General features: G+C 44.6%; 2 protein-coding genes, 1 non-coding gene and 2 pseudogenes across 3 annotated transcripts; all 5 read left to right on the plus strand.

The window, feature by feature from the left end:
• Nucleotides 1-4,439: 4,439 nt before the first annotated feature.
• On the plus strand, nt 4,440-4,510 carry TRNAC-GCA. Its single transcript has one exon. It is a non-coding gene; the product is annotated as a tRNA-Cys (tRNA).
• A 1,286-nt stretch (nt 4,511-5,796) lies between these two features.
• LOC125530959 lies at nt 5,797-8,827 on the plus strand (annotated as a pseudogene).
• A 1,900-nt stretch (nt 8,828-10,727) lies between these two features.
• Nucleotides 10,728-12,418, plus strand: LOC125539733 (NADH-ubiquinone oxidoreductase chain 3). Its single transcript, XM_048703247.1, has one exon. It carries the CDS (start codon nt 12,028-12,030, stop codon nt 12,382-12,384), a length of 357 nt encoding a protein of 118 aa, XP_048559204.1. The 5' UTR covers nt 10,728-12,027; the 3' UTR covers nt 12,385-12,418.
• A 10-nt stretch (nt 12,419-12,428) lies between these two features.
• On the plus strand, nt 12,429-12,806 carry LOC125539723 (ribosomal protein S12, mitochondrial-like). The gene has a single exon (XM_048703238.1). It carries the CDS (start codon nt 12,429-12,431, stop codon nt 12,804-12,806), a length of 378 nt encoding a protein of 125 aa, XP_048559195.1.
• A 3,152-nt stretch (nt 12,807-15,958) lies between these two features.
• LOC125539743 lies at nt 15,959-17,350 on the plus strand (annotated as a pseudogene).
• Nucleotides 17,351-18,439: the final 1,089 nt, after the last annotated feature.

An 18,439-nucleotide genomic window follows, 5' to 3' on the forward strand; every position in this document is an offset into this window, starting at 1 on the left:
CCGGAGGGGTCAGTACAAAAGTACTATATTCTTTCCACTTACTTTCATTGGCTAGCTGCCTTTTGTAGCGCGCGTACTCTGATCCTCTTCTACGAATCTACAACTCTCTTTACTGAGCGAGACTTCATCTATATCCCTAAAAGTGGATTTGGATTCCCATTTATTCTTTGAATGACAGCTTCAACTAGGCTCCACCTTAGAGAGGGTTTTCGGTTTGAATCAAGATAGGGTCAGGGGCGCGTCGGAACGGTAGCTGCTTAGTCTCATCCGAGAGTCCAATCTCTTTGTACTGTGCTTGCTTTTGTGTCTTTGAATAAAAAAGAAAGAAGGGGGTCGATTTAGGCTCCTTCCCTTCCACTGCATAGCTGCGCTATCAGGTACTACGAGCCCTCTGCCCCACGCATCTAACCAGCTCGCGTGGTTCACCGGTTCCACCGAAAACTCTCATTTGTTGAAGCGGAGCATAGTGTGGCGTCGAGCGAGAAAGGTCTCTTTTTTGGTTTATTCACTGATCTGAAATGAAACTTAGCACTTGTTTTTTTATTGATTCCTGGGGCTAGGCGTTCGCAGAATCAGTCTATCCGAACCGCAGACGCACTTTTCAGATCAGTGACGGCCTCTCCAGCAGAGCTGGGCGCCGGGGCCCTGGATGCGCTAGCGATCGGCACATTAGGGGAGTACTTGCCCGGGTTTCTCGGCCTGGTATCCTTATCCTCGCGTTCATGATATCTACATTCAACTGTGCCCCGGAGACACGGTCGAAGCACGCCCGCCCCGTGTGCGTCTTTCACGACATGCTCTGGTCCCGGGTTTCTTCCTGTGGTCTTCTAGCGTTAGAAGAAGTCGTGTCCGTCCCGGACATCTGCAACGTCCTCTCACGCCTTTTTTGGGGGGACAAACAAAGATCAGGAAAAGACGGACCGAACCCATTCGGTGACTTTCGCGGTCGCCCTCACTGAACCGACTTGGATCTGAACTACGATTCAGATCAAGTCTTACCGAAATTGGATTTCCTTTTCGTGCCATATGTCGCTTATACTTTACTTTTTCCCCTTTCCGCCCTTTCCTCTATTTGTTCGATAGGGTCTTCGTTTTATTCGAATTCTAAACCCATTGTCGTCCACAGTTTCCTTGTCGACGCGAAGGGGCCAGCAGCCCCCAAACCAAAGTCTGAGATCAGAACTCATACCGCGGTTGTGGCTTGAAGGCCGCATGCAAGTTCTTCAATATTTAGAGAGTATGTGTTAGTACGAGATCGCGCTATCAACTTATTTCATCTTTCTCGATGATTAGGACAAAATTGTATCCCTTAGGAACCGTACATGCACCTTTGTTTGGATGCCGATCGAACATTGTTACAATACGAAATACTTGAAGGCCACACGCAATTGACTCACCTACATTTTATGCTCCCACCCTTTTGTAGAAAAAGCCTCTGCCTCTGGGGAAGTGCTCACATCAACTCCAATTTGGATGGAGCTTCTCGATGGGTTAGAGCGTTTGCGAACCAAAAAGGGGAAAAACCCATCCTCCAAAGTAGTGAAGTGAGCCAGTACAATAAGACAATAGGTCTCATGGGCCAAGCCTGCTATCAGGCAGTGAGTGGGAATCAATCCTGAAAGAGAGAAGGTCTAGTGCTCTCAGAAAATATTTGATTCGCCGAAAAATTGGCTTTATCAGACCAATCCATGTTCAGAAGCCTTCCATCAAAAGTCAGTGGTCTAGGCCGCTTTCCTTGACTTTGAGTTGGATCTCATTCTTCTTCCCGGCACAAAAAGAGGGTAGACTTCATCCGAGACACATGGGTTCTTTTGCTTCCTTCAAAGAACTCGTCTTTGAGCCTCTAAAAAGAAGGGCATAGTATCCCAGCCACCTAGACCACCTAAAAGGAAGGAATTGGTCTTTAGCTTTGAGTGATCCAATCATTGGTGAATGGGTTCAGTAAGGTAGAAGGAAAGGGCCCCTCCCGACCTGGGAAATTCACAGCAGGAAAGACTGGCGCCGATCAGCGAAAGCGAACCCTTCAGTACATCGCATTCAGCCCTCCCTCAAAATCCCATTTGTTTTATTGAGGAATCACTCTTGATCCTCTAAAGGCTCTTCTCCAGTCTATAACTCTAAAGTCCATCTGCTCTCGTGGAAGCGCTTTAGAGTGCCTAGAAGATCCAGCAAACGGGGTGCCAATGTTGTCCCAAGACAGATCACTGGGTAGGTAGCTGCCTTTAAAGAGGTGGGAGACAGACTGGTGAACAATCTTTCTTCTGTTTTCTCCGACCTAGAGCACTCTTTTTTTCAATCGTACGAAGAAACTCCGTTGAAAAAACCCAGCTATCACTCCTATGAGACGGCTAACTTCCCAACTCCGATACATTCTTTAGAGTCGACAAAGGACTCGTTGGTTTGGACATAGTTTCTTTTGTTCCTGTGTTTCTGTTTTGCTCTCCCCCTTTTTCACTAGTTTAGTTGGAATGGAAAGAGAACTTCCTTCAGTTTTCTTTTTTTTGTTGCCTGGTTCGGTCTCTCCGAGTGAATAAGTGGGTCTTCTTCTTTTTCCTGACTGATGAAGGTCGAAACTGAAGATCGAATCAAGCGGAGTCCTGATTCCTATGTTCTTACCAACTCAAATGATTGATGAATTGGATCTTGAGTTATGCTCACTTCGCTACTCAGCAAGGGTGAAAGAATGACAAAGAGACTGACATCACAGAGGATGAAGGACCCAATCGCCTGCCTCTTTCTGTCCACCCCCCCCCTGGTGGGTACTATAGCTCACAACACGAGATAGGCAGATATGTGACATAGAAAATTGCTTTCATTGACACAAGACTCTCTTCCTGATTGGATTGGGTCTGGCAGGATTCTCCTTCCCTATGAGACTCTTGCTTCCCTTGAAGAGGCAGACCCCTACTTCAATTGTCATTCTGACGACTCTTCCCCAGCTGTGGACTCCAGACCTCTCACAACCAAAAAAAAAAGAAAATCAATCAAAACGAATCCAATATAACAATCTAATCGCCTTTGATGACTCGATTGACAGCCCCCTCAAACCACAGCTTCCATCTCCTGCCTCCAGACATCCGCGCTTGCCCGCCGCCAGTCCATGAAAGGTGATGAAGGAGTGACTACGAACTCGAGGATGCTGGGAACGATCTCTTTTCGGGGAATCACTCCCGTCGAGAGGCCCTCTTCCTCCCTTTTTCTGAATCTGGAGAGAGAGGCAAAAGAGAAGTCCAGGAGACCTCGACTCTTTCAGGAAAGGAGGGAGATCGAATGCGAGATGGAGTCCCTGCCGAATGGAATGGACATTCCTTGGGACAGCTGTTGAAGACTTAATTTACCATAAAATTGACGGAAAAACTACTAAAAAGATCACAGAAACCCAGCTCAAAGTGAATGGAGGAGAAACCCCTGCGCCTTGGAAAGGATCTGAAGCTGTTCGGACACTCATAGACAAGTGAACTCCCAATCCAGGATCCCTCGAAGTGAAGTGAACTAGCCAGATAGAACAGTCAGGTTAGGAAAAGAGTCTTTCATGTCAAGGTGAACATAGACAGACAAGGTTAGTTTGTTTTCCTTAATTCTCAGAGAAAAGACTCGTTGCTGGAACCGAGAGCACTGGCGATTGCTTTCTTTCTGACCTTCAGCCGAGAAATTCCATACCTTCCACCGACTTCTTTTGTGTGTGGCCAGAACGTGATGCTTTCCAATGCCGAGTACTTTTCTTAACAATGTATGAAGCCCGTAAAACCGAAATCGATCCAAATCCACGACCTTGACGATCGAGGAAAAAGGGTATGTATTATTATGGTGTGAGCCTTCTTTCTTTTTGGCCTTAGATTATCATAAGTGAGGAATGGTGCGTGCTAGCCTTCAGACTATACTTTATTGTAGGGAAAGGGAAAAAATGGAGAATATCTTTAAGAACCCTAGAAAGAATTTCACTTGGAGCAACAGGGGTCAGGTCACACTATATCAATATCATAATTCTCTTTTTTTTAATTGATACTGATTAGCCGTAAATCAATTTGATTTTGTTATGCCATTAAGGAAACATTATTTGGGATACAATACCCATTTTAGAACCGTTCACTACTAACAAATAGAAAATATCAAAATAACAAATAATAACTAATAATATAGTTAATGGTTCCAATTTTTCCTAAATTTGGCAGTCTGTGACTGGAAATCCTTTCTCTTTTCAATAGAAAGAGAAGGTATTTAAGCAATGTGTGTTTTGAGATACAATCAATCGAAGAGAATAAAACTGGGTCCAATAAAAAACAGGAATGAATTTATTAAAAGGGATTGGAAAGGGATAAGTACAAAGGGATTCAACGATCTAAAAAAAATCAAAAAGGGTTTAATAATCCCCTCCTACGAATAAAAATTAGTAAAATAATGTGGATGAATAAGATTTTGCTCGATTTTGGATCGGATTTGGCGGCATGGCCAAGCGGTAAGGCAGGGGACTGCAAATCCTTTATCCCCAGTTCAAATCTGGGTGTCGCCTGACCAAAAAAATACTTAGGATTTCTTATTGTACTGATTGAACTCGACAAATTCTTGCAAAGAACTAGGCCTGTCGATACTGGATTTTACCATAGTTCTAGTTCTAAAAAAGACTGTCAATTTCTTCTTAAAAATAGGGCTCTGGCAGGGTTCTGGGTAGTGGCCCAAACCGATACCAATAGGTATGAGGGATATATACTTATGAATTTCATAATTGATTCTATTCCGCAATTCATAACTACGAAAGTAAGAGGTCGGAAATCTTGGTATCCAAAGGTCCCTAAAGGACATTCCTTTTTTGCTCCTAGGATTGAAGAAGAGATTATACGAAAGACTATCAAGACTTCCTAATTATCTGACACTACCTACACTAAAGTAAGGTCTACTCACTCTGTCTGGAATTAGATTGGATAGGCTGATGGGAAATTTAGGAGTTGTGGAAAGAAGAGACTTTCTTTCCATACTTACGAGAGACTCCGAGTACTCAAACATTCAATCAGGATGGTCGGTTAGCTCTTATCTTTTAGAATAACTTAGTAAAAAAAAAGTAAAAGTAATAAATAAAATGAATCTCCTAACTCGGTAGCCCATGAGGTTCCAATGGTTAGTTTTGGATTTTTTCAGGCAAGAAAGCAAAGAAGAAGGGAGGATTCTCTATTACCAACTTCCCCCATTGTCCTGTCCTCATTGGTCATTCATCTTTCCCGATCTAGTGCCATCGTTCTTCAAGGTGCCGGAGGGTTTGAAGCATACCTACTACCCCTCCCCTGAGCTTAGTTCAGAGTTGCCTCAGTGCGCTCGAGTAATAACTGGGAAAATCAAGGCTGGACAGGTCTTTGAGCCAACTTCAGGAAGAAATGCAAGTGAAAGAGAATTCTCTCGAGGGCGCAGGAGTCTTTTTCTGTCTTTCTTATTGGAAATCCAAATCGAAATACCTCAACTTGATAAATTGACTTATTTCTCACAATTCTTCTGGTTATGTCTTCTCCTCTTTGTTGGAAGATGAGTACACATCGGGTAATCCGCCCACGAGAGCCCAATCACAAGAGGCTCATACAGAAAGCAATCAGCCCATAGCCCAATATCGAGACCACAGCCTATTATCAAACCACAAAGGATCCGTCTTTCATCGTCCAATCTTCTCGATCGAACATATTGACATCAATACTCCTTTCCATGGCCATTCACGGCCCGCGAAGATCAACCACTCGTGCCCGAGATCACTATCCAATCAAAAACCAGACTTCCAATCCATCTCACTCAGACCCTTTTGAATGTAGTGGATAACAACGGAGTGGGGCTATCGAATTGATATGTATTCGAATCTTAGGAGCTGGTAATCACTGATATGCTCATATTGGTGACGTTATTGTTGTTGTAATCAAAGAAGCAGTGCCCAAAATGCCTCTAGAAAGATTAGACAGAAGTAAGACGAGCTGTAATTGTACGTACATGTAAAGAACTCAAACGTGACAACGGTATGATAATACGATATGATGACGGTTGTCATTGATCAAGAAGGAAATCCAAAAGGAACTCGAGTTTTTGGTGCGATCGCTCGGGAATTGAGACTTATGAATTTCACTCAAAGAGTCTCATGAGCTCCTGAGGTATTAAAAATACTAGTAGTAGAGACTATGATATAGTAGGGTATCAGAATATAGATCAATTAGTAGATTGTGTCTGACGCATATACATGAAAAAAAAGAATAATTAGATAATAATAAGAATAAGAATTCGAATCTTAATAAAAGGAAGGGTTCGAATAGCATCTACTAATATTACCGAAAACTTTGTGAAAATACTTCTACGAGAAGGTTTTATTGAAAACGTTCGAAAACCATAGGGAAAGTAACAAATCTTTCTTGGCACGTGCCCCTGCTCCTGGTCTTCGAACTAGTCATTAATGGTCGGCAACATAGGTACCCTTTTTCGGTATGCGTTGCGAACACTTTCATTTTTAGCGTCTCATCTTCTCTGGAGAAGCTCAAATCGAACGGATAGAGCAGATGGTCCAACTACAGAACTTCTTCTTTTTCATTACTTCCATGGTCATGCCCCGTGGCACGGCAGCACCCGTACTATTGAAATGGTTCGTCAGTAGAGATGTTCCCACTGGTGCCTCTTCTTCCAATGGTACTATAATTCCTATTCCTATCCCTTTATTCCCTTTTTTGGTCTATCTACATTTAAGGAAATTCATACGCTCCATGGACAGAGCAAAAAGTGGAGTGTTGGTCAAAGCAAGCCGCCCTATTCTATTACCAGACAAAATGGAGAGAAGCTCATCCGCTAGAAATGCTTTATTTCGTTTCGTTCCCGTTCTTCATTTCCTTATTATCGAATCCATGGGGGACTTGTCATATTTAGAATCTTTCTGCGATCTCCTCTGTTTACAATTCTTTCATACTCTCTTCTCTTTACCACACGATAGGTCAGCGAAGCGTGAGCGGGCGCTCCGAAGTAAAGGCCAAACACTTTGGCCTAAGGGGAATGAGCAACAAAATGACAAGATGAGGTGCCTCGGGCACCCCCATATAGAAAGAAGGGTCGAAGGTTTTGGGCCTGTAGCTTCCCCCCCCCCTCGTCGAGTGGTGCTTGTTTGGGGGGTGTGCCACCAGAAAGCGGGCTTGAATCTCTCGCCTTACCAACGAGCCGACTGCTGATGGCTGTTGTTCACGACTACTACAAAAAAGTGAAGATGAATCTTTCTATTTCACATGGAGGAGTGTGCATCTTTATGTTGGGTGTTCTTCTGTCGTGCGACCCGATGGCTTATGTGCGACCTGTGGCCCATGCCTCCTATTCTATTTGTTCAGGGCGGGCGGCGTGAACTCTGATTCGATCCGGGTATTCAATCCCGCCGCTGAGATGCTCAGTTGACTCCTTAACCTTGATAGGAAGATGGCTTATTCCAAAATTCATGCATAAGGGTAAGGAACTTTGGATGAATTAATGCGAATGGGTGTAAGCCTCACTGCTCGGAAACACCCAGTGCTGACCACACTGAGAGACACGAAAGCGCAGGTAATGCCAGTTGGCGAAGTGGCGTTAAGCATCCCTAGCGGTACGCAAAGAGAGGTCGTGATGATATCATCTACGTCCGTACCGCTCCTCGTGGAGTAGATCCCGCATCCAACCAACCCTTTTTTGACCAGGGAACGGGAGAATTCCCACTACCGCTGGCAGGCCAGCCGGGCCGTGAGCGCGGTGGGAACGGGCTTCCCAAAAAGCGAGCCCCGGCCTGGGTCAGCATAGAATGGGGGGACGGCCCTAATGTTGTGTTGGCCGGGTTGCGGGCAGATAAAAGCGGACGTGGGGACTCGGGTCGGGGCACAGCGTAACTAAGAGAGCCATTCCATTTAGGGCGAGACAGAATGGGCGGGCACAAGTGGTCTGGTGTCCGAGCCGATTGGTCAGACGACGACTACTGCACATATTATATTAGCCGCCTATCCCGGAATGGACTGGGATGGAATAGAAAGAACGCGAAGCAGCAAGCAAGGGATGAGTGCTTTGTTGCGCCTGCGCATACATTTTCTTGCTGGGTCGGTTTGTTTTTGGGGGGTGGGGCAATAAGCTTGCTTCTTCACAAGCTTATCCCCGCCCCCTTTCCTGTCCGTCCCGACCGGCAGCAGTTGGGTCTCCCCATCTCTCCTCAACTTCCCCGGTCTTCGGCCCGAGCTGTATGAGGCAGAAACTCGTCCCACGTACGGTTCGGAGGCCGAGCCCCACCCCTGCAATAATGGTGCGGCTTAGGTCAACTAATACGAATAAGATACAGTTCACTCAACGATTGCCCTTGGGTCCCGAACTCCATATGGGGAAGGAACGTTGTTGTTTGCGAGGTCTCGATCATTTACATGGACCCACTTCTCATTCCATTTGTGGGAATTTGATGATTTATAAACCGTCCCCAACGAGCGAAAGGTTCATGTTTGAACATGATGAATCACTTCGTGCCGACCTGTTGCCCATAAACTTTCCTGCCTCATATGAGAATGGAAAACTGGAAGATTTTCTGCATCGGTGGATGAAGAATCACGAACATAAGAATTTCTGGTTTAGCATGTTCCCAGAAAGAAGATACTTTTTTTCCATTCGAGAAACGAGGAGCACGACTGAAGTGGCTATACATACAAATCCATTTACGGATCTATATGCTCCGATTGGAACTGGAAGTTCCAGAACTGGCGGCTGGTATACCACCATAATGAAATTGCCTTTTATTTTTAGTATTCGGATAGGATTTCTGTTGGCTTCATCGGGAGGCTCGCGTAGTTTGTTACGTCAACTCCAAAAGGATAAGTTGCATTAGAATCAAGAAAGTTTCATTCATAATTGCATAAAAGGAGTCAAAATAGTGGCTGCGGCGCGTCGAGGGTCAACCTTTGATATCGAAATAACCTTTCGAGCCTTCCCCAATGGATCTCTATCCTCCTTTGAAACCAATAGAAGTTCACTGACCATCCCTGTCAAACATAACCCAAGGTAGGATCGAGAGGAGAAGAATAGGACTCTTGCTAGTATCATAACCTCTCGATGGGAGAATGAAACCATGGTACCTACCTCCCTCCCTTACTTGGTAATCTAAGAACCCTTCAGGGGGGAGCAAGAGATCTTCCATACCAACATTTTGTTCGCCACCCCTGCTTCCTCCTCCACTTGAGCTTGTGCAGCAAATCTACTTTATGCTTAGGCCAGGTCCTGCAAGTAAAGAGAAGTAAATATTGGAAACATGGGTATCTAGTTTATTTTATTCAACGGCTGAGTAATTGAAATTCCTTGCTTCTTCAAGCAGGAGATCCCGAGTACCGGGTGTCGTCAGACTTGCATTCTATTACCTTTGTGCCAAGAGCACGTTAAGCTGCCTGGGCTGTTCCGCTACCGTCGTGTAAAGAAGCTCTGTCTAACGGCTAAACCAATGAATTTCTCTCCTTAAAGGAATCTACTTCCCTGACTATCAACTACTCGCTTCTTCACCGGTATCACACCCGCGCCAGACTGAACAGCAGAGTGAGAACCCAACCAAATACGATTCTTGTATTATCTTACCGAAATTCGGATCCATTTGGCTCCAAAGGAGCAAGCGCGGGAGTTCTAATAGGACTTTGAGACTCGAAAAATCCTTCGGGCTGCTGAGAACAGAGAGAAGTAGTTGCAGAGAGGTTTGATAGGGTTAGGCAGATGCCCCATTATTCGTAAACAAGAAGAAATCCAGATTAGTTTGATGGAGCTGTGGCTTAGCACAAGCATGGTGTCAATGTGGTTCCTCTCGACTAAACACTTAAACAATTGGATCCAGTAGGGTTCAATAGAGGTATGGTATTGGCAACCTTTTAGGGAGAGAGATTCTTTGGAATAAGATAGCTGCCCAGAGCTTGCGACGTACCTACCCCCTGGGGCGTAGATAGAATTAGGTAAGATAAAAATCGATTGGAAAGTCCTAAATTAGACCAATTCAATTCCGTCTGCTAGAATAAGAAAAAAGTGCTTCCGAATTTCTCTCATCCTTTATAATGAGAATTTCTCTTTGTTCAGTAATAACTTAATCTTGCAATAAAACACTCTTGCTTGGAAGGTATGGTAAAGGTAAACTGTTTCTATTTTTTGATATAAAAAAGAGAGTGCTAAAGGAGTCATTCAGAAGTGAGTGAAGGGGCAAAGCTCATTTCTTTCATTCAGGAATGGACACAGGACCAGAATGAAATGTGGGAATATCGGGATTGGCAGATTTTTTATATTGAAATAAAAAAAACTCAACACGACTAGTGAATTCAAATTAGAGTCACTTGCGGATTTCTTCAAATTGTTGTAGTGTAGTATTGTGGTTTTTCAGTAAAGACCCCGACCTATAAATATTCACAGCCCGGCTCATACGGGCGGACAATATTCACCCAGAGCCCCGTTGCGACCGCAATGCTGTTCTTGAAGGACCTTACCTTAGAGCAAAAAAAGGGAATAGAAGTTAGGAAGACTACTGACGTAGGGCGACGGGTGAGCTCAACCTCGAACCAAATAGGCAACGGATTGAGCAACTAGCACGAAAGGCGTTGCGCGTTAGCGCATCCGTTTTCTTGCTCCATTGTTATTAGTTTCTATTCACTCCCTGCACGAACCTCGGTCCAATCAATTTGTTTGGAATTGGGGTTAGGACCGGTTAGAACTCCCATTTCCCGATCGGAGGTTTGAGCTGCTATGGCAAGCTTTTTTTCCGAATAGTGCGTATGGGGAACCCACCGTACCAACACGATTGGCTGGTGTTGCTGATACCGGACCCGTTATAACCCCGATTGGAAGGGCAGGCCAGTCTGAGGCTCTGGGGATGCGAGGCCATTGAAAGTGAGTATCCCATATTCTATGACGGAGATAGAGCATTAATTGCAGTTTTCACCCCACCTTAACGACCGAGCGAGGGATGAAATCTTTCGACGACTAGGGAGGCGTCACCCGAGGCCGATTCCAGTGGATCACTATAGAATCTTCTAGAAGCAGGTTCTCCGGGCACTATGGTAGGACGTGGATCGATCATGACGAGAATGGACTTCTCCGTCATGTAATGGTTTAGAAGAGTCACGGTCCTGTTCCCCGCCGGGCTTTTTCCCTTCTCGACTAGACGAAGGAGATATTCATTCCATTCAGGCAGGTGAGGAAGGGCGGCGTCGGCTTGACCCTGTCTTCTCTCTTGGTCGGGTCGGAGGCTAAGTTTCTCATTCAGTGGTGAGGTGTTCATAGAAAGCAAGGCCTCGCCCAACGAGTGGCGGATTTGGTTTGGATGGGGTCTCGCTTGGACGCTGGGGAGATCCATAGATCTGGATAGAGTCTTTCTCGCTCAGTAAAGAAGAGTACGCGCGCTACGGCTTACGCAGTGGATCTTCGGGCAACCAACCCGGCACATCCAATTCCGATCAACAACTTGGAGGTATGGCTGAGTGGCTTAAGGCATTGGTTTGCTAAATCGACATACAAGAAGATTGTATCATGGGTTCGAATCCCATTTCCTCCGGCACGGAAGTAGAACGGGCGGGCGAAATTACGTGAGAGAAAGAACCTCAGATTGATGGAGTCCGCCGTCGGACAGAATAGCTGCTTAGTGACTAGGAGCGGAGCGCCCCTTTCTTGTTCTTGGTGGCGTCTATAGCGAAGAAGACCTTCCCGAACGAGGGCCGTCCAGTCCCTGGCCGGCTCTCGGTTCTTGAGCAAGCTCCTCCACTGCAGGTAGGATGCTCATAGATGAAGAAAAGAGACTTTAGGCAAGTGGTTCTGGTAGCTCAGCTGGTTAGAGCAAAACAAGCAACGGATTGAGCAACTAGCGCGAAAGCCGTTGCGCGTTAGCGCATCCGTTTTCTTGCTGGACTGCAAATCCTTTTTTTCTTGTTTCAGTGGGAAGAGCAAGGGGCATTGCCCTTGAAATCCTTCAGTGGTTCGAATCCACATCTGAGCGTCTTTTTTTCGGTATGCCGCTCCGCGAGCAAGGAGCGCCGCGAGGAGAGCGAGAGAACGAAGTGGGCTTTGGTGATGTCGGAATTTGCACCTATTTGTATCTATTTAGTGATCAGTCCGCTAGTTTCTTTGATTCCACTCGGTGTTCCTTTTCCATTTGCTTCCAATAGTTCGACCTATCCAGAAAAATTGTCGGCCTACGAATGTGGTTCCGATCCCTCCGGTGATGCCAGAAGTCGTTTCGATATACGATTTTATCCGGTTCCTATTTTATTTATTATCCCTGATCCGGAAGTCACCTTTTCTTTTCCTTGGGCAGTACCTCCTAACAAGATTGATCTGTTTGGATCTTGGTCCATGATGGCCTTTTTATTGATTTTGACGATTGGATCTCTCTATGAATGGAAAAGGGGTGCTTCGGATCGGGAGTAACCACTTTTGAAAGGGCAAAGGGGGGAAGGACATAGGAAAGAGGGATGCCTACAAAAAATCAATTGATTCGTCATGGTAGAGAAGAAAAACGGCGCACGGACCGTACTCGAGCTTCGGATCAATGTCCCCAGAAGCAAGGAGTATGCCTGCGTGTTTCGACGAGAACACCGAAAAAACCTAATTCAGCTCTACGTAAGATAGCAAAAGTACGGTTGAGCAATCGACATGATATATTTGCTCACATTCCAGGCGAAGGTCATAATTCGCAGGAACATTCTATAGTCTTAGTCAGAGGAGGTAGAGTGAAAGATTCGCCACGTGTGAAATCCCATCGTATTCGAGGAGTCAAGGATTTGCTGGGAATTCTGGATCGTAGAAAGGGAAGATCTAAATATGGTGCAGAAAGACCTAAATCGAAATGAATGGAAGATGCCTCTAGAACTTTTTGGTTCTTTTTTGGGGGCGATATGGAAGCAGCTAGCTCCCTTTCCCTTATTACGTTACCATTTCTCTCCGCTATTCTTCGCTCAGAAGGGCTTGAGAACGAAATAAAAGTCAATCCTCTCACCAATGAAGCGCATAGGGATAGGATGCTCAAGCTCCTTGATGAGATTATTATCGATCCGAACGATCCACAGAATGCAGGGGTAATCCTTGCTTCCAGGATACGCGTCGAGATTAATAAAATCGTGGACGATATCGATCCGTATTGGCTAACCGACCTTTCCTCTAATATAAACGCGCTTTCTGAAGCAGTGCATGGAGGGGTGGAATGGGATCATTGGGTCGAATATCGCCGTCAGGCTTTGGCGGATTTGCAAGAATTTGGTGCAAATGGTTTGGTCTTTAAAAGGGCTATGAGGGACGTGTGGCCTTCATCGATGGGAAATCCATCGTATGCGTTACAAATCCACTAGCATTTTGTTCGTGAAAGAATGTTCTTGTTTTTCGTTGGAAAAACCAATGCCGATCTAAAACTAAGTCTCCCTTTCTCTTTTGTTTGGGAGCAGAGCTGACTTTTCTGTGCTACCCCATCCCATGTTACCGTTTCAAAATAACAATCCTCTCTTATTATACGCTTCATCTACCGAACCTGATTTGACACTCATTTTCATACTTTTTTTGATATTATCTCCTCTGACGAAGACGAATTGGCAGAAATTTCCTTTTTGCTGCACGAGTGCAGTTTCTATGATCTCAATTGCCAAATGGCTCTCGAGTTTATAAATCTTATGAACGAAGCCCCACTATATTGATATATATTCGTAGTTGGGATTCGTCGTTTCTTCGTAGTTGTCGCAATCACTTCAAGCAGTGGAAAGAACCAAAAATGTGCGGAAAGTCCTTGGGCTGTTGAACTGAATCCAACCACACTAGAATGGTTGGTACAAAGCCCTCCGGCCTTTCATACTTTTGGAGAACTTCCTGCGGTAAAAGAGACAAAAAGCTAGGCGCATATGCCTCCTAACTATTGCCTCTTTCTGGCTCCGTATTGAAAACTCGAATTGGTAGGTTTCTCGAAGTAGTTTTAGTAGGTTTCTCAGGAAATAGAGATGCCAAGGCCCCTACTTACCCACCGGGTAGGTGAGGGGGAAGAAGAGTGGGAACGAGGGATTCTTTCACTTGTTTGTTTTCCTACAACGGTATCTCCGAACTCAACGGCTCCCACGATTCGGAGCGATAGCGAATTCATACGAGGACTACGAAGCGAATAAGTGCATTCCTTCCAGGAGGTCGAGCGCACGCTTTCCTCGGTTTCGAATCAAGGGACAAAGATAGATCCTCGGTAACGTCAAAGGGGATAGCCTTGCTTTTGAACATTCATGTGCATATATTTTCATTAGATGTGCAATCGAAATCAGTAGGAGAGAAACTTTCATCCATATATTTCCACTGAAATGGAATTAGCGATACCTTTGCTTTTAGTTTGAATTCATGAATCCTGTTTCTAGTGGCGAGTAACTACTATGAAAGGTACGGAAAATGGGAAAGGCAAAGCACAGGAAAGAAGAATATATTCAATAATGTCATCCTTGTTTCGGTACCGGATTCAACTTGTCGAGGCTTCTGCTCGTAACGTCACTCACTGGATCAAATCAAAGGGCTCGGTTTCTGCTCCTCGGCAAAGGCAAAGTCAATTCAATAGGAATCCGAATCCTAAAAGGCAAGACCCAAACCACCGGTCGATCAACAGTTCTTCTTTCACTTCCATCTCTTGATACCTGTTTTCTTGCTTTTCTTACCACTACTGTAGTGAACCGCATCTCTAAGCACCGGGAGTCGTGAACCGTGCACAAGGTCCTTCTTAAACTAGAAATAAGTGAAATAATTGTTCTGGGTCACCTTGGCTTTTGTGTTCAGTAGTTAGTAGGGGCAGTTGCCCGGCTTGGTATCTCTCTTCCCTGTAGAAAACCAATCACAAGTCCCTCCTTATTTTCACTCCAAAAAGCTGGAAAAAAGAGCAAATCTCGGATAGCCTAACTTGTTTTTTTGCCCTGGAAAAGCCAGCTACTATCCCTGCTGGATTTCCAGAAAACGTAATGTACCTAGGGAACCCTATTGATCAGATCGGAGACTGAACCTAGTGATCTTTCTCCTACTGGCAAGCATCGATACCTGTCTCCTAATGAATTGATCTTCTCTTGGGCTCTGATTCACACAATCGGAAAGCCCTTGCGATGTGGGTCACCCTTTTCCTCTATACATCTGTTCAGCAAAGGGGGCTTGCTATTCTCTGCAATTGAAGGTTGGGCCTACATATCTCTTATTTGTGTGGATCAACCATCCAACCTTTCTTCTTTCTTTCCATAAAAGCGTAGGTAGAATGCGTATAGTAATGGTAGAGCTGATGTATGGCTAAGCAGGGTTGATGGAGCTCTTGGAAAGAAGTCAGTATCCAGCTTATCCCTAATCTAGCACTCTGCTGTGAAGTCAGAAACCCATTAACAAGCAAGGCTGTAGCGAACCTCTTCCTTAAGGGATTGTGGAATGCACACATCCCGGAATACAGTTGGGTGATCTATTAAGCTAAGCAAGAGCTAAGAACAACCTAGTGACGCGGTGGCAAGCATCGATACGAGGAAGGTGATAGATCAGATACGATTTCCTTCATAGGATACTCTTTTTCCTTCAGATTGTGGAATGATAGGAAGGGCCTAATAGTAGTGATTTAGTGCGATGTGAGGTGCCCCGCGCGTGAGACTTTCTGAGGTTAAGAAAATAATAACAGGGCGGCTTTCTTAGACTCGGCTCTATAGCACTCTTTGAGTAAGTTCGTTAACGAGGTAGAAGTTCTACACGAATGAAAACAGACCTATCTTCTCTTTCTTGGGTGGGGCACCAAATTCATGTATCTTTACCAATTAACCAATTTCTTGACGCTGGGGTGGATCCTAAAGAGATACCACTTCCTCATGAATTTATCTTGAATCAGGACCTTTTGCCTCAATCTTTATCAAAGTTTTGGTATCTAGCTTATCCAGCTACAGTATAGTATACTCCTTCCTTGCTCGATAGAGCTCTTTGAATCCGCTTCAACTAAATGCGTAAAATAGAGTAATTACTTCAAAAGCCAGTTTCTTTCGAGAAGGCAGGAGGCCCATAGCGAGTTACAATAGTGCCAGTTCTTGTACGGAAGGCCGTAATTCCGGTAACCTCGACTGCTCTAAGAATGATCCGGGCTAGCCGGGCACATCACATCAAAGTTAGGTCATTTGTCAAAAACATGGCAAATAGCTCAGTTGGTTTGGTAAGGGAGCTATTCTCTCACTTAAACCACTCCCATATTAGGTATTCTATCTCGTCTTAAAGTTCCCCCGCATTACCCATAACTTACCACCTGTATCTCCGGAACTCAAATCGCAAAATGACAATGCTTTCGATAGTCTGTACTAAATTACTTTGTACGAATGCACATCTCGGCCGTCGGGTAGCTGATCACCATTTCAAAGTCTATATCCGTGGTTCAAGAAATGGAATTGCTATTCTCGATTCAGACAAGACACTGATTTGTTTACGAAACGCTCTTCATTTTATAGGATCTCCCAGTCGTCAAATAGGCCGTTCCTTCTTTTTAAAGACCAATCATTTATTTATTTATGAGATAACGGAAGAAATGGCGAGCTATTTAAGAAGCTATTTAAGAAATGTGAATTCTCATTGTTTCGATGATTCTCAATGGAAGATCGGGGCGTTTTTGACCAAATCTTTTGCAAATAAAAAAATTCCGTTCAAGAAAGAAGAAGATCAATTTTGCGTTGAACCAACAACCTGATTGTGTGGTTATTCTGAATGTAGATAGAAAGTCTTCGGTCATACTGGAAGCTGATCGATCACAAATACCTATTCCATCCTTAGTTGATTCTACGATCCCATGGGAATCCTATAAAAGAATCACTTATCCCATCCCAGCGAATGATCCTATACAGTTCGTATATCTATTTCGTCATTCGATCATGAAAACAGTGATTCTTGAACAGAATGCGATTAGTAGAGAAGCGCAATCTCTCAGAGTCACTTTGAGTACGGGGAAGTCCGCAGGAGGGATGAGATCCGCCTGCTACTCCACCTCTTCTTCTTCCCCAATAGACGAAGAAGAAAATAGGGCCAAGGCGCTATTGGAGATGCGCAAAAAATATCCATCGGGAGATGGCGCTGACGCTGACGCTAACGCTCGCAAGGCGGTTTTGCAGGCAATTTCTAAAAATACTTTTTTTTCGTTGAGCTCATAACCCGGTTTGGGCCGATTGACTCTGAGAGCGATCGAGGGGTCGCGGGCTCACACCTTGCTTTTGCGCATAGGATCGAAGAGATCCTAGAATTTAATGGAAAGAGCAGCGGCTCTCTGAAAGACCTCATTGATCTTAAATTGGATTTGGAAGACGCCTCTAAAAGAGAGGAGATTCTACTTCCATATTTTTCCTCAAAAAAAGAGGCAAATTCCTAGCGTGATACAAAAAGAAATAATGGGCAAGGGCGGGGAGTGATAGGTTCATAGATGTGGAGTAATCAGTTCTTCATTTGAAGAGTTAGTTGGCTGGCCTACCGGCCCGCAGATGTAGAGAGGTTGCCCCCACCATCCTCTTGAACTGCGAAATCAAAGTCGCGATCTGATAGGTATCTATCCTGACCATGCATCTGGAAAGCGCCGGTTCGATTCCGGCTCGTGACATGAAGAAGAAGTCCCAAACAGGGATCAGATGAGTTTGCACAGCGTTACTTTGTTGACGGAAAATCAAATTGTTCTTCCGATTCAATGAAGACTATGCTTACTTTCCTTTCTCTTACCGGTATGTGTTCTATCATGGACCTGTATTCCGTTCCTCGAATCGAGACTTTCTTTTGGTATGATTTTGATACGAGTTTTCTATCAAAACTCTATGCCATCAATCACTATCCCCGTTTCTGCCCGGACGATTCCTTCAAATAAATAAAAAGAAAAGTGAAGAGGAAAACGCATAACCAGAAGAAAAAGATATCGTGATGTAAATTGATCATGGGGACACATTGTTTTTAGGACCGACAATTTAGAATAAAATGCTGTTAGAAAAGGAAATCCAATAAGAGATAAGCTGCCCATGAGCATCATGGCATAGGTCAAAGGAAAGGAGGAGGCAAGCCCCCCATCTTCCGCATATCTTGCTCATCCGACATGGCATGAATCACCGAACCCGCACTCAGGAAGAGTAATGCTTTGAAAAACGCGTGATTCATTAAGTGAAAGACGCTAACCGAATAGTTAGAGATGCCGCAAGCAAAGATCATATAGCCTAATTGACTGCAAGTTGAATAAGCTATGACCCTCTTTAGATCGTTCTGTAATATTCCAGTGGTTGCCGCAAGGAATGACGTCATAGCTCCTGCAAAAGTAATAACAATCAAAGCCGTAGGTGAGTATTCAAATAAAGGGGAGCACCTTGCTATCATGAAAACGCCAGCAGTGACCATAGTAGCTGCATGAATCAAAGCAGATACTGGAGTGGGACCCTCCATTGCATCGGGTAACCAAGTATGCAATCCTATCTGTGCAGATTTCCCAATAGCACCAATAAAAAGT

This window comes from Triticum urartu, chromosome 1 (genome assembly GCF_003073215.2).
Source record: "Triticum urartu cultivar G1812 chromosome 1, Tu2.1, whole genome shotgun sequence".
NCBI lineage: Eukaryota > Viridiplantae > Streptophyta > Magnoliopsida > Poales > Poaceae > Triticum > Triticum urartu.

Coding starts and splice junctions, on each gene's coding strand:
- LOC125539733 (XM_048703247.1), top strand. CDS start 12,028: ATGTCGGAATTTGCACCTATTTGTATCTATTTAGTGATCAGTCCGCTA.
- LOC125539723 (XM_048703238.1), top strand. CDS start 12,429: ATGCCTACAAAAAATCAATTGATTCGTCATGGTAGAGAAGAAAAACGG.